Consider the following 23,126-nt stretch of genomic DNA (forward strand, 5'->3'; position numbering starts at 1 on the left):
AATATATCTATTAAGTGATTTTCTTGTTATTTCACCTGCTCCCTTTCCTTATAAAAATTAAATACATAAATAATAATAAAAAAGCACACTAAAGTCAGCTTCTGGGACATTTTCAGTTTCTCAGCTAGCTCTAAATGACACGGAACATTTCTGATGGAGTCCATGGCTCGCTTGTCCTGGCACAGCACATCCTGTTCCAAAGTTTCAGTTCAGTTCCAGCTCAGTCACGTACTTCTGGACCCAGTCGTGTTCAGGGTTGGCACAGACTTCACGTCCCTTCCTTGTGATGAACCTGTGGGGAGCAGTGAGGTGAGTTTTCCATGGGAGAGCTCTATGTGGGGGAGACCCTACCATCCCTGCTCCATACCCAGCCTCTCCTGAGGGTCAGTAGGATTTGGGCAGCACCACATGGTGCTGACCATGTTGGCAGCCACCAGCCCGCAAAACCCTGGCGCACTGTAAGCCCCAGGTGCACCGAGCCCATGGAGCATCCCCATGCACCTCTTCCTGTCCCCCGTGAAAATGAGTCTTTCTCATTGCAGGTCCAAAATGTGGAGGAATCCTCATCCCAAAGGGATACCCCCCCCAGTCCTGGAGGAGGACACTTACACGACACCTGGCTGAGAGCACAGGCTGTTGGTCTCGTAGTAGTCAGTCACAAAGCTACGGGGCAGCTCCCGTTGGATGTAGGTGAAACAGCAGGAGGTTGGTGGGTCAGAGCCAACTGTGAAGGCAAAGACGTGTGAGCAGTGGCAAATGACAGGGGAACAGGGACAGGGAGCTGGGACTGGAGTCCCCATGGGTCTGGGAGGACATGGAGGAGGAATAAGAAAAGCAAGGTCTTTTTCCTTCTTCCTTAATTTCTTTCTCATTTGGGTTCACCCTGAACTGTTGCTGAAACCACGCACGTGTTGTGCTCTGGGCTGTGCCTGCCCACGGCTGAATGGCACCCATTGCGCACCCACTAGAAGGTGATCTGACACCAGGTGATCTGAGGGACCCAGGGTGGAAGGGCTGGCAGAAAGGACCCTGTCCCCATTTAGAGAAATTCATAGAGTCCAGACTTACTTGGTGCAGCAGAGGTCTGGTAGCAGAAGGCGGCAATGAGAACAGCCAGGGCAGCCACAGAGGCCTTCATGTCAACTCAGAAGTTGTGGCCGGAGCTGAAGCAGGCAAGTGGAGCTTGAAAGCTTCTTTTCTCTTTGATGCTGAGACATTCAGATACCCTCCAATTTATAGGGCAAGCATCTCTGGGCAGTTGCTTGCGTAGGTGTAGTGGAATTTCCCCCAGAGAAGCAGCTCGCAGCACAGTCTCGTGATGGAACGAAATGGTAGCCCCAGCCCCGGAAATGTGAAGCTGTCCCCTTGATTCAGTGCCTCCCCAGTGACACAGGATATGAAACAATCACAATATCTATTTCTGCTACTTTCGTGCATGTCCCTTAGTAAGAAGTTCCCCTGTGGAGGTTCCTGCATTTGTCAACAGTCCTGTATTACCCAACCTGTAACAGTGACTTAGAGGCAAGTGTGCATCCTGCCTCTGCACTGCACAAGTGGGACGAAGAATATAGATGGGATGAGGCCATCTTAGGAAGAAAGGGGAGAGAGATCTCTTCTACCCTGAACTTTTTCCCTCTTACAGCAGCACAAGATGGGGGCTGTCACCTGTAGGCTCTCTGTGCTGTACGTTCATCTTATTGTCTGAGGGGACTCAGTTGCTGCCCTGCAGCTGTGACAGCACTGCAGGCACCATCAGAGGTAGTGGTGGGCATAAGGGTGGAAAAAAGAGTCCCAGGAGCTGAAGTGCTTGAGTTTTCTCCTCAGTTTTAAGGGAGCTGAGATGGGGTATTATCTCCTGGAGGTGCCTGCCTCACTCCAAGTCCTATAAGAAGACCTTAAATGACCAATTTAGGTTCCACACTTACATTTCTTTGACTACTGATACGTGAGGTGAGACCTATTGCTGATGGGCCTGGAGATGCAGAGATCCAAAAAAGTATGGAGATGTTGACTGTGACCCTGCAGATGTAGCAGAAGGAGCTCCAGGAGCTGGGTAAGGAAGAAGTCACCAATTCTAAAGACCAGGAGCTCTCAAAATGGGAGTGAAGGCACAAGCGTAAACTGGGATGTCAGTCAAGAAAAGAGAATTTGGCCTATTCTCAACAGAGAGGTGGCTGCATTTCAGGGAAATGTCTCTATTTCACTATTTTCATCTACTCAGTGATGTTTCAACAGATGCTTCCTTAAGGTCTGTTGAAAGAATATAACAAAAAGTAGAGCAAGCCAACCCAACCACCCCTGCCACAGTGCAGGGCACTGACTCACCATGTTTCTGTAAAAGGCACCTGGCTGTCGACTTGGGTGAGTTCTGTAGATAACAGTGTTTTCCAGCCCTCACTCCAATGTTGAATGGTGTGCACAGCCCTTCACTGGCTGCAGTTGGTGGAAAGGGAGGCAGTGCAGCCCTGTGAAAGGGGCTTGACCTCCAAGCAGAGTGGGGTTTCTGGGAGATGATGTAGTTCAAGGCATGAGCAGGAGAGGTCCCAGAGGTGACCCTCCAGGTGGTTCCCAGAGCCTGCAGAGAGCCACGGTGATAGGATGCCTACCCCTTGCCCTGGCATGGCTGCAGCACTTTTTCTGCATGGAGGGCAGATGGAGCAAATGTGGCACTTGCCAAACGGAGCATCAGCTCCTCCCTGGCTACACCATGCCTAGCTGGTCCCCTCCCCAGCCTTCCTTCTGCCATCTGTCCATCTCTCTGTGAAGCAGAGAGGCACCTTGCAGGCTCCCTCACCAGCCCAGACCCCTCTGCTCATCCATGTGCTGAGCCCTCAAAGTCCTGGGAGGATGAAGGGAAAGCCTTAGGGCGCCTGGCCAGGCAGAGAGAGGGAAGTCGACATTCAGCCAGAAGCCAGCTGGACCAGAAATCAGCTCTGAGCCAGCCTCAGCTTTCTTGGCTCTTCTGTTTGGTTGCTCAGGGAATATAACTTGTAGATACGTAAGAGCGTGGTTTGCCTCTGAGCTATTCCCTGTGATTGTACCTTCAAGCATTCATGGGTCATGTCTTAAGATTTGCCACCTACAACCATCTGGTCTTGTCCTGCTCCCAAGGCAGATGACGTGGGTAGGGCAGGCAGGCGAAATGCCATTTATGGTGCAGAGATGTTCTGATAAAAGCAGGTTTCATTAGAATAGAAGAATTCTTTGTAAGTATGCCTTGGTTATTTGAATGCTTTCAATGAGGTATTTTTTTCAGTTTCAGGCAGCTGAAATTCTCCATGCATTTGTACCTCTGTTGGTAAGCAGATACAAAAATGTTTTGAATTTTCAGGGACAATTTTTAAATTAATAATAGTAATAATAATTAAAAAAACACACACACACACACAACCACCCAACAACAAACAAACAATCAAAACACCTTTTCAGTTTAGTTGAGTCAGTTTAGGATCAGATTAGCCTAGATAATATGTGTTGCAGGGGCCAAGCATGTGCTGGAACTTTTCCACTACTGAAAGCCAAAAAATAACCTCAAAATCAGAGCGTTCACTTCCCATGAGTCTGTTTTTTCCCTAGAAATCTGACAAAAGCCCTGACTCTGCCAGCTCTTCACAGGCTGGGTAGAGGTGGGAGGCTGTAGTCAATGCCCTGAGATGTTGTAATGTGTCTAAAACTGTGTCCTTACCCCTGCAGTCCTATCATGATGAAATGAGAAAGTAATTTCTTCTCACCTTCCCCCTTTTAGAAAGAGGGGAAGCTGTGGGGCTGGGTGTCTGGCATGAAGGACATTTGTCACGGAGGTGCTCTGGAATGGACAGATGACCATGGAAGAGTGGCCAAAGTAGGCTGGAGCTCCTTAGGGGAAATTAGGTTCATGCAAAAGATGCTGTGCTGGAAAATAAACATTTTCGCACTCTGGCTCCAGCTGGTTTCCTCGGCCTGTGATACAGCACATGGTCTGCCCTTACCCCCACCACGGGCAGGCAATGCTTGGAGTCAGCAGGATGGGCTGGTTGAAGCAGTCTGTCTGATGTTGCATTGATTTGCTTGGAGGGTTATGTTAGAGCTTGTCTGCAGGCCCCTGGAAATCCCAGAAGAAAGTGCTAAGTAAAGCAAATGCCCCAAATAAATTTGGTCAGAGGCAGAAATAGCGACATTCTTGATCTGCCTAATGAAAGGGGAACACTGCAAAAAATGGTGAGACTGGATGATGTAACTTGCTATTTATAGCAGTTTTTAATACTGAGCTGGCAGGATTCACTTGGAAAAGGAAGTGTTAAAAATGTCCTAAGTTCAGTAACTGCCTCCAGCACAAGCTACAGCAGTCTTCGTCTTGCCCTGCTCAGAGTTTGGGTGCTGAAGACTTCCCTGAAGTATCCAGAAATTCTTTTCCTCCCTACTCTTGACATTTCTGGAGAAACAATGGAATTTTCAAGATGATGTCATGTCCTGGAACTGGCTCCAGGGGGAACCTGAGCGTGTGGGAGTGAGTGGGAACCAGTGCCTCAGCCGCGCTGGGGTAAGGGCAGTGCAGCCATCCGGGCCACAGCGCGGGCGAGTGCGGCTGCATTGCACAAGAGAGCAGCTTCGTGTTTCCTTGAAATCGTGTCACACAAAGAATCCTGGACAGTGACGGCCGAGAAGCAGGGTACAGCAAGCTGTTAGTGTTGATAAGAGATGGTATCTCACCAAAGGTTGAACATTCTTCCAGCAAAGATATTTTCTGAAAAAATGCTTTGGCGAAAACTATTGCTTTCCTATGCATGCCTCACATTTTTCCTGGCCTTTGTGTTGAAATAAAACAACAACAACAAAAGAGGATTAAGTGTAGGGTATTTCAAACCAAATAAAAATGTAATTAAACAAAACAAAACAAAACAAAACAAAACAAAACAAAACAAAACTCCTTGCTCCAGCCCCTTCCCCATCCATGGCATGAAAGCCAAGGAAAGAAACAGAGAAATCTGAGTTTCAGTGATTTTAGAGCCCTAGGGCAGTGTTTGCAGCTGTCAGGGTGCTCCTGGCTGGTGTGGTGTGGGCTTGCCCCCAGCCACACACCTCAGCATCCCCTCGGTAGCCTTCAAACCCCATGAATGCCTGGGCTGTGTCCTCTGTCCAGAGGATGGGCCATATCAGTCAGATCTTTGATGAGTGCCCCAGGAAAAGCAAGGAAGACCAGGCTGAAAATTCAGAGCTCTGCTAGGGTGAAAAATAAAGCCAGTTTGTAAATGAACCCACTGGGCTTTATGTGTGTGAAATCATCAAGCAGAGAGGAGAAGAAAGCCACATATTGATCATCTTCTTTGTAAGCTGTCCTGATGCCCAGCTCTCCAGGAGGCTGGGGAGGGTTTGGGGAGCTCTGAGGATGGCTGAGCACCATGACCCAGCTCAGGAGCCTTTTGACTTGTGCCCTCCCTCCTGAGGACCCCATGCCCACAAGCACCACCTTGACCACTCCCCTGGCAGCATGTGGCAGGTGTACATCTGGCACCAGCCCCCCAGAGCTGGGGGCAGGAAAACCCTGTGGGAGGTGTGAGCCCCTGCTCCCACAGCAAGGGGCGAGGCCACGCATAGAGTCTGGCAGTGATGCTCGGATGTTTATTAGCCTCAACATTTATTTTGGTTTGGGCTCTCTGCAAGGCTGCAAACCACTTCCCATGTGTGGAGACTGCTTGCAGGTTGGGGTGCTCCGCAGCATCTTTCTGAAGCACAGTTCCCATCCTGCTCCCTGCAGTGCTGAGCCTTTTGCCCCCCTGGATGGGCTTGCGCCCTTCAAAAGAGCCATGGGCACTGCCTGGTGCTGGCAGACACAGGGCAGGGGGTGGCCGTGGGGAACGCTGCATGTGGCTTTGCAGCCTCCCCCTGTGGCCTCCTGGGCCAGGGACAGTTTGGGAACAGGTGCTGAGGGGTCACCTTTAGCCCCAGCTGTGCACAGAGCCCCAGACACTGCCCTCTGTCCAGCATCCCCCAAACACAGCATCCTGCACGCTGGAGCTCACAGCCACTTGTAGGCTTATGGACAACAGGAGTGAACATCAAGCAGGAGTGCCATGGACAGGCTAATATCCCTTTGTGCACTGCATCTGACTGTGCTGCGGTGCTGGGTCGGGGATGTTGCAGTGCCTGCAGGTGAGCTGTGCTTTGGGGGAGCAGATGAGGTTTCCTCCAGCCCCGGAGACCTCAGCATCACCTCAAGTGAAGCACTCAGGGTCCCTTCCCCTCGGGGCACATGCTTTGCGACTGGTACCTCTTGGCAACGGCAGGATTTGGAGGGACTGGAGGGAGTCCCAGGGCCCCTGGGACCACTATCCCAGTGGAAGAAGTCTTGGCAGCCACTATAGCATCCTTCTCTATAATCTTCCTTTTTGAATAATTTTAGCTTTCTTTTGCTACCCAAACAAACCTCACGCCTAAGGCTGGGTGAGGCCAAAGCTATAAAAGGCAGCTCCATGCCAGGAATAATAAGGGAAGCTTGAGAGAGATTGGATTATAACTACTTGAACTGCAGGAGCTTTCTGACAGCAGAAGGCTCTAGGATTTAACAGACAAGCAGAAAACAGTGTAGAGAAACAGAAATGTGGAAACAGATGTGGGCCTCAGAGGCCAACAGGCTCATCTTGCTCCAGGAACAGCCAGGCAGAAGCATGTGGCTGTGGTTGCAGCTGGAAGCTCAAAGGTGGAGACCTGCAGCAGGGGTCAGTGCTGCCACGCAGGAGTGGCTTGAGAGGTGCCCATCCTGACAGAAGGCATCACAGCTCTCAAAGGGCATTTTCTTAAGTGCTTATCAGTCTGGGCCAATGACACAAGCAAACAACTGTGGCTGCAGCAGCTCCTTCCAGACCCTCCTCTTCCACCCAGCTCTGTCAAATTCATTAACAGTGAACAACAGCTCCTTCCATTCCACTGAGCATCTCAGACCTTTTGGATGGAGGGCAGAGCTTCCTGGTGTGGAACGTTTCCAACACACCTACTCACTGCCCCAGGTGCTCTGGGCGCTGGGCGAGACGGCACAGTGCGAGCCTCTAGTCCTTGGGCTTGTTCACTGCAAGTGGGAGGATGGGGAGAAGGAGGTGTGAAGTTCCCATGAGCAAAGCTCTTTCTGGCTGGTGTTAGCCACAAAGCTGCCTTCTGTAGCTGCAGTCTCTCTGTCCTGGAAATGCAGCAAGAAGTGCAGAACCAGCAGCAAGTATTTGTCGTTTCCCGGTGTACATGCTACCATATGAGCTGCAAGAAGAGGGGAACAGAAAGTTCCCACCGTTGGTTTCTGCACACTTTATTTCCATGACAGAAAACCATGATTTAGTTTTACTTTTCAGCAATTCATCTGAAAGATGGAGCCACTTCTTGTTCTGCCATGCACCTCTGTCCGGAACGACTCTGCTAAGCCATGGAAAGCAGAGCCCTGCCCGTCCTGCCAAGGTTTGCTCTGAATCTAGCAAAAGTCCACTTTTCTGATACTTGGATACTTGTGTCAATTCCTACAGAGGCTTTGATACCAACAAAAGTGCATCCTCAGCTTCTGTGGTGATGCATCTGCCCAGCTGCAAGGTGAGCTGCAGCCGCTGCATCTGACAGCACCAGTGTCCTGAATTGTACTGCAGGGGAAGAGCAAGTTGGGAAGCAGGAGTGTGACAGGGATCCTCCCTGGAGGGGTCAGGGTGTAGTGGAGCAGTTCAGACTGGAAAACATCTCAGGTTGGCAAAACTACTCTTCCATCATCCTCCTGGCAGAGCAGGGATGTTATTTACATTGACTTTAACAAGGCTTTTGACTGGCTCCCATAGAATCCTCATAGACAGACGAGGTATTGGGCATTGATGTGGGCTGACAGCTGGCTGAATGTCCGGGCTCATAAGATTGTGATCAATGGCACAAAGTCCAGCTGGTGTCACCACTGGGACACTCCAGGCATCAGTACTGGGGCCAGTCCAATATCTTAATGACCTGGATAGTGGGACAGAGTGCACCCCCAGCAAGCACCCTCAGACAGCACAAACTGGGAGAGGCGGCTAAGAAGCCAGCAGGACGTGTTCCCAGGCAGAGGGACCTGGAGAGGCTGGAGAGATGAGAGGACAAGAACCTCACCAAGTTCAACAAATGGGCGTGCAAAGCCTTTCCCTGGGGAAGAATAGCCCCATGCACCAGGGCATGCTGGGAGCTGACTGGCTGTGAAGCTGCCTGGGAGGGAAGGACCTAGGGGTCTTGGTGGGCACCGAACTGGATGTGAGCCAGCAGTGTGTCTGTGTGGCAAAGGAAGCCAGCAGCATCCTGGGTTGCCTGAGTGCTGCCAGCAAGAGAGGGGATCCTTCCCCTCTACTGCTGAGACACCACTGGAGTCCTGTGTCCAGCTCTGGGCTCCCCAGTGAAAGAGAGGTATGGACATAATGGAGAGTCCAGTGAAGGCCACAGAGATGATTTAGGGACTGAGGTACCTGTCATGGGAGGAGAGGCTGTGAGACCTGGGACTCGGCAGGGGGTCTTATCAATGTGTGTATAGGAAAAGAAGCAGATGAAATCAGACTCTTCTCAGTGTCTATGACAGGACAAGAAGCAATGCACACAACAAAACACAAGGAATTCCATTTAAAACTCAGGTAAAACTTTATTACTGAACACTGCAACAGGTTACCCAGAGAGTTTGGGGCATTCCTCTCCTTGGAGGTCTTCAAAGCCTGGACGAACATGGGCAGCCCATGCAGCGCTTCCAGCTGACCCTGGTGTGAGCCAGGTGACCTCCAGGGGTGCCTCCAGCCCTAGCTCCTGGCTGGTCCCTGCATGGTGGAACTGGTAGGGGCTGAGCGATTCAGACAGCACAGAGTCTGCGGTGCAGCCACCCCTCAGCTCCTTGCACTGCAGTTTAGCAAACACCCAGCATAACAATAGCACGAGCGTGCCTCGAGCCTGCATTTTTTTTTTTTTTTTCCAGAGTTGCATAATCTTAAGCAAATGTTCTGTCTTTTTCTATACAGACTCACAGGGAAAATCCCTCCTGTAATTTAGATGAATAGATCCCTTCTTTGTGGCCAAGCTACTTGGCATGCTTCAGTTTCCTTTTGATTTGATAAAAACGAAAATGAATGCTGAGTCAAAGCTCAACATACTTGGCTCCAATGTGAACTATATCCCATTCCTTCTGCCTTATTATTTTTTTGGCTATTTCACTTTCGTGACATCCTCTATCATCATTCTGGAATTTCCACTTGGGCTTCTCTGCTGCCTCCAGGACTCCGTATTAAAAGGGAACTGAATCCAGCTGATGCAGTCTGTGTTGCATCTGCCAGAGCTCCTGGTCCTGTTCTGACTGTCTGTGCCTGACGGGAAGATGAAGGTCTCTTCAGTTGTTCTTGCTCTTCTCCTCATTGCAGCCTCTTGCTCCCAAACCTTCTCTGCCCCAGGTGAGTCCTGCTTTCTCATTTGTGAAGGAAGAATGGATCTGAGCCTTCATTATTATTTCTCCACTGGTAGACAGCTGGGAATTTTTCAGCCACTCTCCACTCTGCACTGCAATCAACTACAGTTTTCCTGAACTGGAAAATCATCCCTCTGTCCATCCCTCCATCCCTCCATCCAACTAGCCATCTGTCCAGCCATCCTGGACCTGGGTTGCTTATTCCTGGTTATAGTTTAGGGTTCCCAATCTCTGCCCAAAACTGAGTAGGAATCTCTCCTATACTTGTCTTCCCTGGCAATAGTCATTGACATTGGACCAAACAATCTCCCATGCCCCTTTCAGCCTTAATTATTCTCTGGTTCCTCACTCCCTCCTACCTGCATAGCTGCCTGCACTTCTGGGCTGGCTGCTCCCGGTGCACAGCTCAGCATGTGCTCATGCTGTTTCTCCCTGTCTCTTCCAGTTGGACCTGACCACCCAACCTGCTGCTTCTCTTACACATCCCACAAGCTCCCAAAGAAGCTCATCCTGCGTTACTACGTCACCAGCACCAGCTGTTCCCTGCCAGCCCTCGTGTAGGTATCAAGGCTGATGACTGGGCGCAGTGTAGGTACAGCCATTTTGGCATGTGCATGTGCACATGCAGGGACTTGCGGGGGTGGTCCCGCAGGGACTGCCAACAAAGCTTTTGTGGGGACTCCTGGGGATGTTCCTGTAGTGTGAAAAAGCAGATGGGAGCGGGGGAAACTCACTGTCAGCCATGGCACCATCTTGGGACACAAGGGAGAACCTCCTGCAATACTCCAAACCTGGGATCTTGGTTTGGGCAGAGACCTCACGTCTCATCCCTGTTCCACAGGTTCATCACAAAGAAAGGGCGCGAAGTCTGTGCCAATCCGAGTGACACCTGGGTGCAAAGATACCTGCAGAACATGAAGCAGAACTGAGCAAAGCCAGGTGGGAAGCACAGCTGCTGTCATGAGTCATGTCATCCTGAGCCCCTTTGACAGAGCAGGGCTTTGGGATGGCAGGAGCTGCACAATACCACATCGTCTGCTTGCAGCTCCCAGGGACTGCGGGAATGGCACCCTGTGTTGGGGTGTTGCTGCTTGCATTCGGCTTGCACAGACCAGTCTGAAACCTCATCAGTCAGCCTGACACCTCTGCCTGTGGCCCAGAAAGGCCCATGGGACTGCACCTCTATTGTTCTTATATGATTTTTATTTATTTAAGAAATTATCATATGAGATAGATAGTATTTTCATCTGTGGATCATAATGCTATTTATAGGAGGGTGGCAGGGAGGGTATTTACAGGAGGGCAGCTCAGAGTCTTAGAATAGGACAATGGGTGGCCCTGGCTTACTTGTGTAAAATTATGATTCTGGAGAATAAAGAATTTGGATAAAACATGGATTTGGATAAAGCATTTTTATTTTTTCCCCCTTTATTGCCCTTTCACCAGCACAGAGACAAAACCTCACCACTGAGCCCATTGACACGCTCTATATGACGTGATAATGGGAAATGGTTTGAGGTAAAACCATGCTGTTTCCATATGACAGACATATAAATATCCTCTGACTCTGTTCCCCCACCACATATACCTCTGCCTCCCACATCATCTACAAAATCAGACAGGCCTGTGCACACACATAGCCTCGCACACACAAGAAGGCACTCCACACACACACCAGGTGCCTTGGTCCCCAGATGGGCACTGTCTGTGTGACAAGGCAGTGGCTGGGCACACTTCAGAGGGCATGACTGGGGAAGGCTGTCATGGCTTTGGGGCCGTGCAGGGAGCTGACAGGCACACAGGGCATGTGAGCCACCCATATGCCCTCATGCCCAAGTGCTAGGGCATGGAGCAGGGCCAGCTCCTTGCCCACAGGCATGCTCTTCTGGACCTTTGTGCCAGTGAAGGTGACGCATTTCCCAGAATGGAGCCTGCAGGCACCACACCTATATCATCAACAGCCCTGCAACATCACTTGTCCCATGTTCCTGCTCCTCCAGGACACCACTGCAGCTCTGCCACCAGCCCCTGCATGCATCTGGGTCCTTCTGGCTGGCAGCAGAAGGCAGCAGGCACCCTGGCTCTCTGAGCATCCCAAGGGGGTTGCTCCTCACATTCCCACCAGTAAACCAAAACAGTTTGGTTGTGCTGCTGGGGTGAAAAAAACACCAGCAAACCTGCTTTCTTCCAGCTGTTGCTCCCAGGACAAGGCTTTGCAATGGTGCAGAGCAGGTCCCAATGGAGAAAGCGTGGTGCTGGGCACAGTTTGCCTGTATCATGCTCAGCACACTGAGAAGAAATGTCTGTCTTTGCAGCCATCCCCTCTGCACATCATCTGCTCTGTTCAGTCAGTATTTCTTCTTCCTAATGCAAAAAGTCTCTTATTGTTTCATTTTTTTCCCTGCTGCTTATAGGTCAGACTTGGCTGCCCTGAGACTGGGAAAGCACCTCTCAGCTGTCTTGTGATGTCCCTCTAGTGTTGTGTTTTCCCCACTGGAAATCTGACCTCAGGCAGGAAGGCTCATGGGGGACCCAAGGGGCAGCATTGGCAGACCCAGCTCTGTCCCTGGCCATGAGCACTGTTTTGTGTCCCAGGAGATGGCACTGGTGATGGGGACCACGTGGAGGGGTCCTCTGCAATCCTGTTTCTGCCTGCCAAGCTGGGAGGATGAGCAGCTTCCCCATCCTTTCTCTCTCTCCTCAACAGGGTTCTAGCAGACAGGAGCAGCTTAAAGCAGGGACCAGTGGGGTCAGCATGATTGCAAAAATCTTACCTCACCCTATGGCCAGCATGCCTTTAGCTCATGGCATACCATCATAGGTGAGACAAAATCTGCAGGGAGGGGTGTCCTGAGCTGGGAAGAGGCATAGGAGCAGAACGTGGCCACTGCATGGTGTGGCAGGTGGCCAGGAGCTGCTTCCATGTGTGAGCAGCTGAGAAGCCTGGAAAGGGGGTGCTGGGGGCCGTGGAGCTGGCATCTTCCTGACCACCACAGCTACTGCATTTGCAGCTGCTTTTTGTTCCCCAAATCCTCCCTGAACCTCTTCTCTGTGAGGGGACAGAGGATGGATGCAGGGAGCCTGGGGGGGGGGGTGGGAGGTTATGCCCCAAACCCAAGACAGTATGGAGAGGCAGGAGGAGCTTGGCTCTGCAGCTGGATCTTTTCTGGACAGTCCCTGGCTGGGAGCCCAGGCCTCAGTGGGAATTTCCCTCAGTTTCTCTGCTTTTGGTTTCCTTGCTGGAGCTCCCGGAGCAGCAGCCATACCAGCCCTGCTTGCTGACACCCCAGCCCTGGCTTCCAGTGAGCCAGGGTGAGTGTGAGACATGGGTGGTGGGGGGTCTCAGAACAATGGGGTGCACCTGGGTACAGGGGAGCAGCCTGCCCCCAGCCTCTTCCTGCCACTAGCTCTGGGCAGGGCAGGGCAGGGCTGCTGGGCAATGCATCTGCTGCCTGCAACGGTCCTTTCCTGAGGCTGGGGATAGCACCAGACTTTCCCCAGCTCTATATTGCTTGCTGCAAGGCTTCTTGTGTGTTTGCTGAGGTGGACAGAAACCAAGGAGACTGAACATTGAGCCTGCTGAACCTGCACAGGCTTTTCCTTCCCTGCCTGTGCTCAGTAATGCTCAGAAGGCAACCAGAATGTCAGAAGACCTTTGTAGTCCCATGGGCAAAGCATCAAGCATGGGCACTACTGGAGGCTACACCTGGAATCTTGGTCCTCTCTGGTCATTTGGGGAGCTTAAAACCTATTTAGCTCTCCCCTTACTGCCTGTGAATCTGGGAGAAGCCCTGGGATAGGGGGTGAGCAACCCCTCAGGCAGCATTCTCCTCTTATGGCCCTTCTTCCTAACCTGATTCTGCAGCTATCCTCTTCATCAGCCCTCAGGGGGTAAAGAGTGTAAGGTGGCACTTCTTGCCCCCTCCCTCTCTTAGCTACAGACTTCAGCATATCTTCACTGGTGGTGCAGGAAGCCTGTGTCCTGTCTGCCCATCCTTGCCCGGTGGGGAGAAAGTCCCAAGGTCTCTGGGGTGGGAATGGTTAGGGTTAGGTGCCCTCACTCTCCATGTGTGTGGGATGGCAGGGTCAGCATCCCTGATGTGTCTCCTTCTGGTTGTAGGGATTCAGTCCTACACTCCAAATCTCTTCGAGCCAGCCCTGTCACAGCTGTGCACTGCTTCGTGCTCGCTTGGCAGAAGCTTTCCAGGTAATGTGAGAAGGAGTCTTCCTACACTACCAGCTGGTGCCAGCAGCCAGCTCTTGTGTGGGTAACACACCAGCCCAGGGCCCATTCAGGAAATTTTTGAATTGGCCCCACAAATCTTTCTCTATCTTGGGACCAAGAGTTGGGTTTGTTGGGTGTTATCTGGGACTGGCCATCACTCTGCACTGGCAAGGAGAGAGATTTTCCAGCTGCAGGGAGGTGGCTGAGAAAGACCTGCCTGTACTGGTGAAGGGACAAGCCCTGTAGAGGGAGGATGGGATGTTATTCTGGGAAATCTGTCTTGGTTTTGTGTGGCAAGGTTTTGGTAGCAGGGGTCTGCAGGGTTGGCCTCTGTGAGAAGAGCCCAGAAGCTGCCCCATATCAGATCAGAGCCAGCTCCTCCTGGCTCCAAAAAGGACCTGCTGATGGTCAGAGTCAAGCCAGTTAAGTGATGTTTGCACCTCTGTGAGAGCAGATTTAAGAAAAGGGGGGAAACAAAAACAAACAAACAAACAAAAAAAACTGATGTGCAACAACAACTGGGAGAGAGATGAGTGAGAACTAGCCCTGCATCCCCCAAGGTGAGTGCAGCAGGAGGGCAGGAGGTGCTTCAGGCACGCAGCAGCAGTTCTCCTGTGGCCTGTGGAGAGGCCCCTGGTGGAGCAGGCTGTCCCCCTGCAGTCCATGGGTCCCACATGGAGCAGATCTCCACGCTGCAGCCCGTGGAGGAGCCCCCGGTGGAGCAGGTGGATGTGGCCTGGAGGAGGCTGTGGCCCACGGAGAGCCCCCGCAGGAGCAGGCCCCGGGCCGGAGCTGCAGCCCGTGGAGAGGAGCCCACGCAGGAGCAGGGGGCCTGGGGGGAGTGGAAGCAGAGAGAGACTGTGAAGGAGCGGCAGAGACAAAGTGTCAGGGACTGACTGCAGACCCCATTCCCCATTTCCCTGTGCCGCTCAGGGGAGGGCAGAGAAGAGGCTGGGTGGGGAGGCAGGTTTTTTTTTTTTTTTTTTTTAATGTTTTTAGTTTCTCACTGTTTTAATCCAGTAGTGTTAGGCCATAAATTACACAAATCTTCCTATTCTGAGTCTGTTTTGCCCATGACAATAACTGTTGAGTGATCTCCCTGTCCGTATCTCAACCGTGGCACCCTTTCAATCATATTTTCTCCCCTTTTCCCTTTAAGGAGGGGAAGTGAAAGAGAGGTTGTGGTGGAGTTCAGCTACGTAAACCACCACAAAATCATCCCAGCCTGACTGAGGAGGAGCCCCCAGGTGAGGTGTTTGGTGTGCAGAGATCAATGCCCGCAGAATGCCTGCCCCAGCAGACACCAACTACTCTGTCCACAGCAGCCACTCAGGCCTGCAGTCTATGGTCCTCCTCCCTGCCTGCCAAAGCCTGCAGCATGTGGAAGCTGAGCCAGGAGTCTGACATGGGACCTTCTCTGGTTTTTCAGCACCTCCCCTTGGCTGGCTGCCTGCACAGTGGTCGGTGGTCACACAAAGGACAGCTCCCAGCCCTGATGTAGCACCGAAGTGCAGCTCTGCAGCGGTGCATCTCTTCCTCACCACAAAGGCTTCCTGGTCCTCTCCACATCTTCACCACCAGGAAAAAAATGGTCTGAGCTGCCCCACCACTGCTGGGTGAGGGCATTTGTGAATTTTTTGGGGACACATGAGTCACTATGGCATCTCAGCCCCAGCTTCTTTTCCTCTCTTGCAAAGTAATTTCAGTGTCATGGTCCCCTCTCACTCATGGTGTTTGCCAGACAGGGCAAAGGGAGCTGTGTCTCCACAAGGAGTGCTGCCTGGCCATCCTGCCTCAGCTGGCCTGCTCTGGAGAGGGCATGCTTGTGCCTCAGCGTCCCAGTCTGTAAGAGACAGAAAGCAATGCTGAAAAAGTGTCCATGAAACATTCAAGGAGACACTGTCTGAAAGCAAAGCATTGCATGCATCATTTGATTATTCTCACGTCCAGGTGTACCCATCTGTTTTTGCACCCCCTCCCTGTTTCCTCCCATGGGCAGGCTGTGCCCCAGGGTACCCCTTTCATCCTGCCATAGCCAACTGTGCCTGAGCTGCTTTGCTGGGATGAAACGAAGACTTGCACCTCTGCTCTCCCACTGAGCTACCAGCTCAGCCTGCAGAGCCTTCATGCTCTCAGAGAGCTATGCTGGGGCATCCCTCACCTACCTGGAGGGAAGCCGTGATGTACTGGAGTGTTTTGGGTGTTCCACTAATTAGCAGCCTTCAGCCTCATTCATGGTTTCATGCTGTCATTAAGGAACAAAGCCTGCTCATAAGGCCTGTTGCCATGTCTCTCACTGAGCTTGGACATTCACAACCCCCCTCGCTCACTCACAGGCTTCCCCCTCCTACCGACAACCTCACATCCTTTAGGACCCCCAAGCCCTGCAGACCCCTGGATGTGCAGGGCCCCAGCCATGAGCCTGCTGTGAGCACCAGACTTGATTCCCATGTGGATTTCATTGTCCCCTATCTCCTGCTGCCAGGTCTCTGTACATTCCACAGGCTGCTGCCAAGGTGGGCTGGAGGCAGCACCCCTGGGGACCCTATGCTTGGGAACCCCGCTGACCAGACAGGACTCTTCCCATCCCAGACCTGGACGCTGGCATCCCTTCCTCTACTGCAACCTCCCTCTCTCTCCTGTGCTTCTGTCCTCTACCTGCAGCCTCCCATCTCTCTTCCTCTTTCATCTGTGCCTCCTTGATGGTTCCTTCCCCATGGGGTGCCCTGCACCCAACTCCACCCCCTACACTTTTCTTCCGCATCCCCAGGGAGAGACTCTCTGTTCTGCCTGAGGCTGTCACCTTGTATCCTGTCACCAAGGATCTGGAATCCCTCCACAGCTGGGTGTCCTGGGGCTCCCAGGACCCCGTCAGCATGTGGGCACCACACAGGGAAGAGACCTGCCAGGATTCAAGGACGGGATCATTTTGGGTTGTGACATTTTGACACGGACACATGCACAGATGTCTCGGGGCTCACTGTTGCCTGCTCTCACTGTAAGAACATGCTGCCAGCTCAGCCAGGCAGATGAAAGTCCAGCAGGGCTGCAAGGCCTTGTGCTGAGCAGGGCAGCCACTGCTTCACTGAGACCATTCTCCACCATACTCCGGGCAATGACAGTGTCCCCTGTGCGCTTTGGCTTGGAGAGGCTTCTGCATCTGTTTCCTGCTCCAGGCTGCAGGGAACACAGCTTCGGTCTGCAGAGAGCTCTGGGAGCAGTGGGTTAGAGGTCAGGTCCTGCCAGAAATGGAGACTTTGAGGCAGCTAATAAAGAACTCCATAGGAAAAGGTGGTCATTAATCAGGGAGACGTGGAAAGGTGGTGATGAGCAAGGAGAGGACAGGAGACAACACAAACACCTGCAGACCACTGTAGCACCAGTGGGCTTGGGGTGTTTAACAGAAACTGTATCTCAAACTGATTTGCTTGCTCCAAATTATGGAGGAAAATTATGGCAATGAGGGGAGGGCTGAGAAATAAGTCCCAGTGAGTGAAGAGGAGCTCATTTCCTCGTAAACAATGGCCTGGGAGGTGAACATGGACATGCACAAACTGCATGCACAAGGTCAAGTCGGCTTACAAAAGCTTCTTTTTGCTTCAGGCAGCTTTGATGGAGGCAGCCCAGGGCACATAGCGAAGGTCCTCTCCCCCCTCTACAGAGCTTCAGTGGCAGGAGGTCAGACCCAGCAGTTTCATTTTCCACCCACAAAGACATCAGTGAGCTTTAAATGTAAACCATAGCTTGACAAAGTGTTTTTTCTTGTTTTTAATCAGTGTGCTTTTTAAAACCAAATTCAGGCTTTCTTTGCAAACCAGGTGCCAGATCTGCAGCAGATAATGGGTGCCTGTGGTAAAACACTAAGAAGATAGGGCCAGAGTGCAGCAGCAGATCCCGTAGGACCAGCTCCACCAGCTCCTGGCCTTGGTCACTGATGTGATGGGGGCAGGGGCTGGCTCACAGCAGAGCAGGGGCTGGGAGGATGCAGCCCTGGGCAGTGCTGGGTGCTGGAGACTAGGGACACGATGCAGGAGGGAAGATTTTTAGGGAAAAGGAGGATGAGGCATTTCCAGCTGGGAAGTCAGGGTCTGTCTCCTGCCTCTTCCAAGGTGGTTGTGGCGGAGTCCTTCTAGACAAGTACCTTCCAAGTACCAGCTCTGGGGTAGGTAGGTGCTGGGCTGTGTAGCAGAGAGGTCTCTTCACACCCCAGCCCTCCCAGGACCAAGTGCTTTCTGCCTTCCTCTGGGGCTGGGCAAGAGAGGAAACAGATAATACAGAGTGAAGAGAGCAAGAGAAAAATCTTTATTCTTTGGTACCAGCAAGACACAGCGTTTTGAGAATAAGGCTGAACAACATGGTTCCACAACCAGCATCCCATAAATATCCAGTGTACCACTTTTTCCATTAAGGAAGGATCTCATTCACAACATCTACTGTACTGCAGGATTCAGCCAGCTGGCTTGGAAGCCAGACTGCATTTACATGACAGCACTCATACCTAGTTTTGACAGACCACTTCCCACAAATAGCTCCTAAAATAAGATTCCCCTCCCATTCTAGCAGCAGAGGCACAAGGAGTGGGTGGAGTTTCATCACAGCTCACAGAGCAGGCTATGCCAGACCATGTCTGCAAAGCCAGGAGGTAGGTCCCCAGCATCACAGCTGCCCAGTAGGGGTGGCTAAATTGTAAAAGATAAATAACACCCTTGCAAGACAAAAGGAAATTCAGGGGCCCCGAGGTGTCTGTTGGCCCCGGTGCTCAGAACAAACAGGATTTCTGGTCCATGCTATAACTTTGCTGGATGGTCTTGCAGGACTCTCCTGGCAGGTTCCTCTCAGCTCCCAGTGCTCAGTGCAGCTCCAGGAAGTTCACATATTCCTTCACCCACCTGGCATCAGGTTTAGCACAGACCTGCCGAGTCCTCCTGGTGATGAACCTGTCAAGCCAGGCAGAGAGGTGTTACAGTCCTGGAGGTAGAAGTAACATGCCGAAGTGACAGCAAAGGTCTTGAGTCAACTTCTGGACACATACTGACCTGTCCTGTGATCAGTGCTGGCTCCCAAGGGGATCATTTACCTTCCCATAAACCACAAGCTCCAGGGGAGCCTGCTAAACCCAAGCATCAAGGAGAGCTCTAGGTCCCCTGGGAGAAGCCCCCATGCTCAGACATTCCTGTCCCTGTCCAGTCTGGAGGTGAGCCTGGGTGCAGTGTGGGCATCTGGCATTTCTGGGGCAAGCATCTGCTGGCCTCAGACCCCTAGTCCACATCAGGTACAAGTCTCGCAAGTGGCATGTTACGTGCCTTGGGCTCATGGCCACAGGGAGGTCCTGCTGGCCACACAGGAATATCCTTCCAACACCTTGTTCCCTATTTGTCAGCTGAGGAGGATGAGTGCTCACATACAGCATGTGGGGCCTGTGGTGGCTGCCCCCTGACTCCATGCATGGTTCCTTACACCACCATACTTTTGGTCCCAGTGGATGGCAAGAAACTTTGGAGCAGAGCCCAAAGGCTGGTGGAGCCTTTCCCCAAGAGCTCAGAGCAGGAGCCAGTACTTACACAACTGCTGGCTGTGGGCATTTGCTGCTGGTGTAGAAATAATCCTTCACATGACTCTGGGGCAGCTTCTGTGAGGTATAGCTGAAGCAGCAGATGGTTGTGTCAGCTCCAACTGGAAGAGATCAGGAAGGACATGAGTCTACCCCTCAAGCCTATGAGAGCATGTGCAACCATTTCCTTACTCAGCTGTGGAGCCCTCTTCCTATCCAAATTAACCATAAAGTCAGCAAAAAATAACTGTGCTTAGTGAAAGTCACTGCTAGAGGCTAAAGGCTCTTGCTAAAGGCTCTCTTCCTCACTACCAATGATAAACATCCCCTCGGTCACTCTAGGATCACTCCTAAAGCCTGGTATCAAAAGCAGAGTTGTGAAACCTGAAACCTTTAATCCTTGCAATGTAAAACTTGTAATTACTTCCCTAAGTTAAAAGGATGCTGGAAAGGAAAACCAATTCAAAGAAAGCATGAAAAGCTATTCACACAGGTTTTTAACCTTTGAAACTTTTTCCATCTCTTCTTCAAAATTACTGCCTTCAGAACAAAAATCCTGACCACCAACATCCCACCCCAGGAGAGCAGAGAGTTGTACTCACTTGGACCAGAAAAGGCCTGAGAAAAGAGGCCAGCAACCAGGAGGATGGAGAGGGCTGCATTAAAGATGTTCATTATGGACAGAGGTGAGCTGCAAGGCAGAAGCAGGACCAGATCAGGTTTCTCCTTTGTCTGGTGCGAGATGGTTTGGATGCTCCTTGCTTTTTATAGGGGTGGCAGCAGATTTCAAGGCAAGTATTTGGAGTTTCCAAAGCGTAACGGAGCTGATGTCATGGCACCTTTGCCTCAGAAATACTGAAAAAAAGAGGAAGCAGCAGGTTTAGGAAATACTAAAATAGCCTTTGTGTAAGGTGGGGTAAGTCTGAACAAACCAGCACCCGCACAAGGGCTATACTGACCAAGACAGGATATGAAACAGCTCTTGAGAAGCAGGTTCACACTTAGATTCACCAAGATGACAGCAAACCCCAACAAGCTCATCTCAGCAGCCTCCCACAAGGCCAGGAAGATGCCAGCCCAATGTCCTTTTCAAGAACCCGGGCCCTGAGCTCAAAGGTGCTCAGCCCCTTGAATGGCTTGGGACCAGATTCAGTCGGGGGTCCTGTGGTGGGCTGGGACACACGTGAGGGGCAGTGTGGGCAGTGGGCATGCTCCAAGCACCACTGCCTGTGCAGGCAGCAAGGATGGCTGCCCTGGGGAGGCTGTAGCCCCGGGCAATCTTTGAGAGACACAAAACCCTCACAGCTGTGCTCCCAGCGTGGAGCTCAGGACCTTCCACACCAACATCAGCCAAGAAAGGGGGGTGCTTGCCTGGTAAGACCACCTTGAAGGTTTGGCTCTACAAACACTGATTTCTCCCAGACATGTGGGGCAAACACAAGCGCCAACCTGGGCTTGGGGGAAGGTGGGATGAAGAAGGCAGAGCAGGAGGCTCCCCTGCCTGATCTCATGGGACCTGATCTCATGCCAAGGCAGAGCCCCATCCCCATGTGCACACTCACAGTCATGGGCCTCACGATGGGCTCCCTGGGTTGCCACAAGGAGCATTTCCCCTTTCTCCACCTCCCTCTTCTCTTCAGCTGGCACCACATTTGCCAGCTCACAGCCTGTGGTTTCTCCATGAATTTCATGCCTGGCTCCCAGAGACATGTGCTGCTCACGAGGCACCACGAGCTCCTCTCCCTGGGGTTTCCTTGCTGTACCATTGGACTGCAACAGGAGCTGCTGTTCTGTTCCCATGGCATGGTGTCCCCTTCACTACAATGTCCCCAAAAACTGGGAGAATGAGAGGTGCTGCAGGAGTGCTCTGTGCTACAGGACAGCAAGAACCTAAGGCTTCCTCAAACCTCCCTCCCAGCTCAGCAGGCAGGAGCTCTCCCTGCGAGCTAGAGGTGGGATGCCAGGCAGGTGAAGTGTCCTGGGGACCCCAAGGATTCCTGCCCTCAAACTAATGTGAAGGGTCTGGAGCTGAACCCAGTGATAGAGATAGTGGAGCTGCTGTGGCTGGCACCATGGGGTTATCATAAATGCATGGTGGCAGCATTTTGGGGCAGAACAGCAATATGCTGACAGGCACTTGGGCTTTGTCAGAGACAAAACCTCAACTGGAATTTGCCAAGGGATGTCCTACTCTTTGAGCTGGGAAGAGCGATTATTTATTGCTACTCCTCTGCTGAATGTATTTGAATATTTCAATTAGCCAATTGTTCTGGCTAATTTATGCACTTATTGCATTATATACCCTAGATCCACAATGGGGTACAAAGCAAGGCCATGCACCTCAGCCCCATCTCCTCACAGCAATGGTGGCTTCATTTTGTACTGGGTCCTGACATGTGCCTGCTGCCCCAAGGCTGCCCCCGGGGCTGGGACTTGTCCTTCAAAGGAGTAGTGCTTTTAGAATATAAGTATTTTCATCCCCCCCAGCTGCACACCACACTCAGCCCCGCACACTGCTGACAAGGTGCAGCTTCTGGACTGCATTGCTTCCTTGGGGCGTTCATGGCAATCACCCACCTCCCAGTCCTCTGCCATCACAGCCAGAGACTGTGCTCAGTATGTGTCATGCAAGTGAGCCTGCTGCTGCCAGCAGACTGGTTACTGTCTATGACAAAACATCTGATGGTCCCAGATAGAGATCTAAGAAACCGCAGAGAGATACTGACACTGCCCCAACCACAAGACTGCCAGAGCCCATGCTCTGTTGGAGCTTGTAGAGGCAACCAAAACCATGAAATCTGCATATCTTTCTGATGACGCAGGGCATCTGCACCTCAGGCCAGCACTATTCCCCTCTCCCTGCTGCCCTAACGAGCACAAGGGGTGCAATAATCTTAGGTGCCTCTGGAGTCCACTGCACAGCCCAGCCTCATCCCTCACACTGGGGCTTTGGCTCTGTGCAGGTCTTTGTGGTGGAGACATGGCTGAGATGCTGCAGCACTGCAAAGATGCAAGGCCCTGTTCTTTTGTCTTGTATCTATCCTTGCTCTTGACGGAAGGTGACACACTTCTCTGCTCTCTTCATCCTACTCTGCACTTCACCAGTCAGTCCTCCAGTGTTACCTACTGCCTCCCTTTGTCCTTTCCTGCTTCCTGCAGCACAGCTCCTCAGGCAAAGGCAGCGAGCAGCAGTCATCATCCAGTGGGCACAGCATGACTGGGGAGAGGCCAGGGCACCATAGGGACAGGGGAGCTGTTCCTGGATGTCCCTCTGTCACCCAAGACTATGTCAAGGAAAGGCTGCAGGGGGTCCATGAGGACTATGCCAGGGTTTGGATGGAGAGGGGAGCTGTGTGGCCATTTTAGGGAGCTGCATGGGGCACGGAGAGCCCTGAAGGAGCCTCCCCAGGGCACTCTGTGTGAGCAAGTCCCCATCGAGGGACCCTGGTTGACACTGACAGAAATGGGAACTGTGCTGAATGGTGCCTGGGGGATGTGGGAGAAAATGAAGGAAGGAAGGAATAAACAAGAGACTGTAATGGCACATTTCTTGTGCATTCAGCTAAAGACATGGGTGTAGCTTAGGTTTGTGAAGGAGCAGAGAGAACTCCCTTGTCCTGCACAGCACTTACGTCTCTCAACCATGCATGAGTGTCCAATGTGCACGAGCCCTCTGCTGTCTTTTGTGGGAGGGAAATGTTCCTGGAGCCTTTTTATTCCTCTGCATCATAGCCACCATTTGCCCATCTTCTGGGAAGCCCTGCAGTGCCCTGGGTGTAAGCATGGGGCTCTTCTCCTAGCAGCCTGACCTGGTGCTGCCCACGGTGGTAGCAACCACCTGAGGAATGCCCACTCCAAGCCCCTCTGCTCTGCTCTGCTCTGCTCTGTTCACCAGAAAGTCTTTTTTTTTTTTTTTTTTTTTTTTTTTTTTTTTTTTTTTT

The 23,126-nt window shown here is 51.9% G+C and overlaps 3 protein-coding genes across 3 annotated transcripts; 1 reads left to right on the forward strand and 2 right to left on the reverse strand.

The window, feature by feature from the left end:
• Positions 1 to 94: 94 nt before the first annotated feature.
• On the reverse strand, positions 95 to 1,394 carry LOC118176422 (C-C motif chemokine 4 homolog). Its single transcript, XM_035343413.1, has 3 exons — positions 1,069 to 1,394; positions 610 to 724; positions 95 to 292 (listed from the first exon to the last, which is right to left on the reverse strand). The coding sequence occupies exons 1-3, from the start codon at positions 1,136 to 1,138 to the stop codon at positions 205 to 207; spliced, it is 273 nt and encodes a 90-aa protein (XP_035199304.1). The 5' UTR covers positions 1,139 to 1,394; the 3' UTR covers positions 95 to 204.
• A 7,589-nt stretch (positions 1,395 to 8,983) lies between these two features.
• LOC118176066 (C-C motif chemokine 4-like) lies at positions 8,984 to 10,807 on the forward strand. The gene is made up of 3 exons (XM_035342770.1): positions 8,984 to 9,395; positions 9,855 to 9,966; positions 10,251 to 10,807. The coding sequence occupies exons 1-3, from the start codon at positions 9,323 to 9,325 to the stop codon at positions 10,336 to 10,338; spliced, it is 273 nt and encodes a 90-aa protein (XP_035198661.1). The 5' UTR covers positions 8,984 to 9,322; the 3' UTR covers positions 10,339 to 10,807.
• Positions 10,808 to 17,915: 7,108 nt separating this feature from the next.
• Positions 17,916 to 20,091, reverse strand: LOC118176313 (C-C motif chemokine 5-like). The gene is made up of 3 exons (XM_035343244.1): positions 19,788 to 20,091; positions 19,196 to 19,307; positions 17,916 to 18,571 (listed from the first exon to the last, which is right to left on the reverse strand). Exons 1-3 carry the CDS (start codon positions 19,858 to 19,860, stop codon positions 18,484 to 18,486), a joined length of 273 nt encoding a protein of 90 aa, XP_035199135.1. The 5' UTR covers positions 19,861 to 20,091; the 3' UTR covers positions 17,916 to 18,483.
• Positions 20,092 to 23,126: the final 3,035 nt, after the last annotated feature.

This window comes from Oxyura jamaicensis, chromosome 19 (genome assembly GCF_011077185.1).
Source record: "Oxyura jamaicensis isolate SHBP4307 breed ruddy duck chromosome 19, BPBGC_Ojam_1.0, whole genome shotgun sequence".
NCBI lineage: Eukaryota > Metazoa > Chordata > Aves > Anseriformes > Anatidae > Oxyura > Oxyura jamaicensis.

Coding starts and splice junctions, on each gene's coding strand:
- LOC118176313 (XM_035343244.1), bottom strand. CDS start 19,860: ATGAACATCTTTAATGCAGCCCTCTCCATCCTCCTGGTTGCTGGCCTC. Junction 19,308..19,787: donor TCAGGCCTTTTCTGGTCCAA/GTGAGTACAACT, acceptor GATCTCTTCCAG/TTGGAGCTGACACAACCATC. Junction 18,572..19,195: donor TGCCCACAGCCAGCAGTTGT/GTAAGTACTGGC, acceptor CTGGCTTGACAG/GTTCATCACCAGGAGGACTC.
- LOC118176422 (XM_035343413.1), bottom strand. CDS start 1,138: ATGAAGGCCTCTGTGGCTGCCCTGGCTGTTCTCATTGCCGCCTTCTGC. Junction 725..1,068: donor CCAGACCTCTGCTGCACCAA/GTAAGTCTGGAC, acceptor TTGCCTTCACAG/TTGGCTCTGACCCACCAACC. Junction 293..609: donor TGCTCTCAGCCAGGTGTCGT/GTAAGTGTCCTC, acceptor TGCTCCCCACAG/GTTCATCACAAGGAAGGGAC.
- LOC118176066 (XM_035342770.1), top strand. CDS start 9,323: ATGAAGGTCTCTTCAGTTGTTCTTGCTCTTCTCCTCATTGCAGCCTCT. Junction 9,396..9,854: donor CCAAACCTTCTCTGCCCCAG/GTGAGTCCTGCT, acceptor TGTCTCTTCCAG/TTGGACCTGACCACCCAACC. Junction 9,967..10,250: donor TGTTCCCTGCCAGCCCTCGT/GTAGGTATCAAG, acceptor CCTGTTCCACAG/GTTCATCACAAAGAAAGGGC.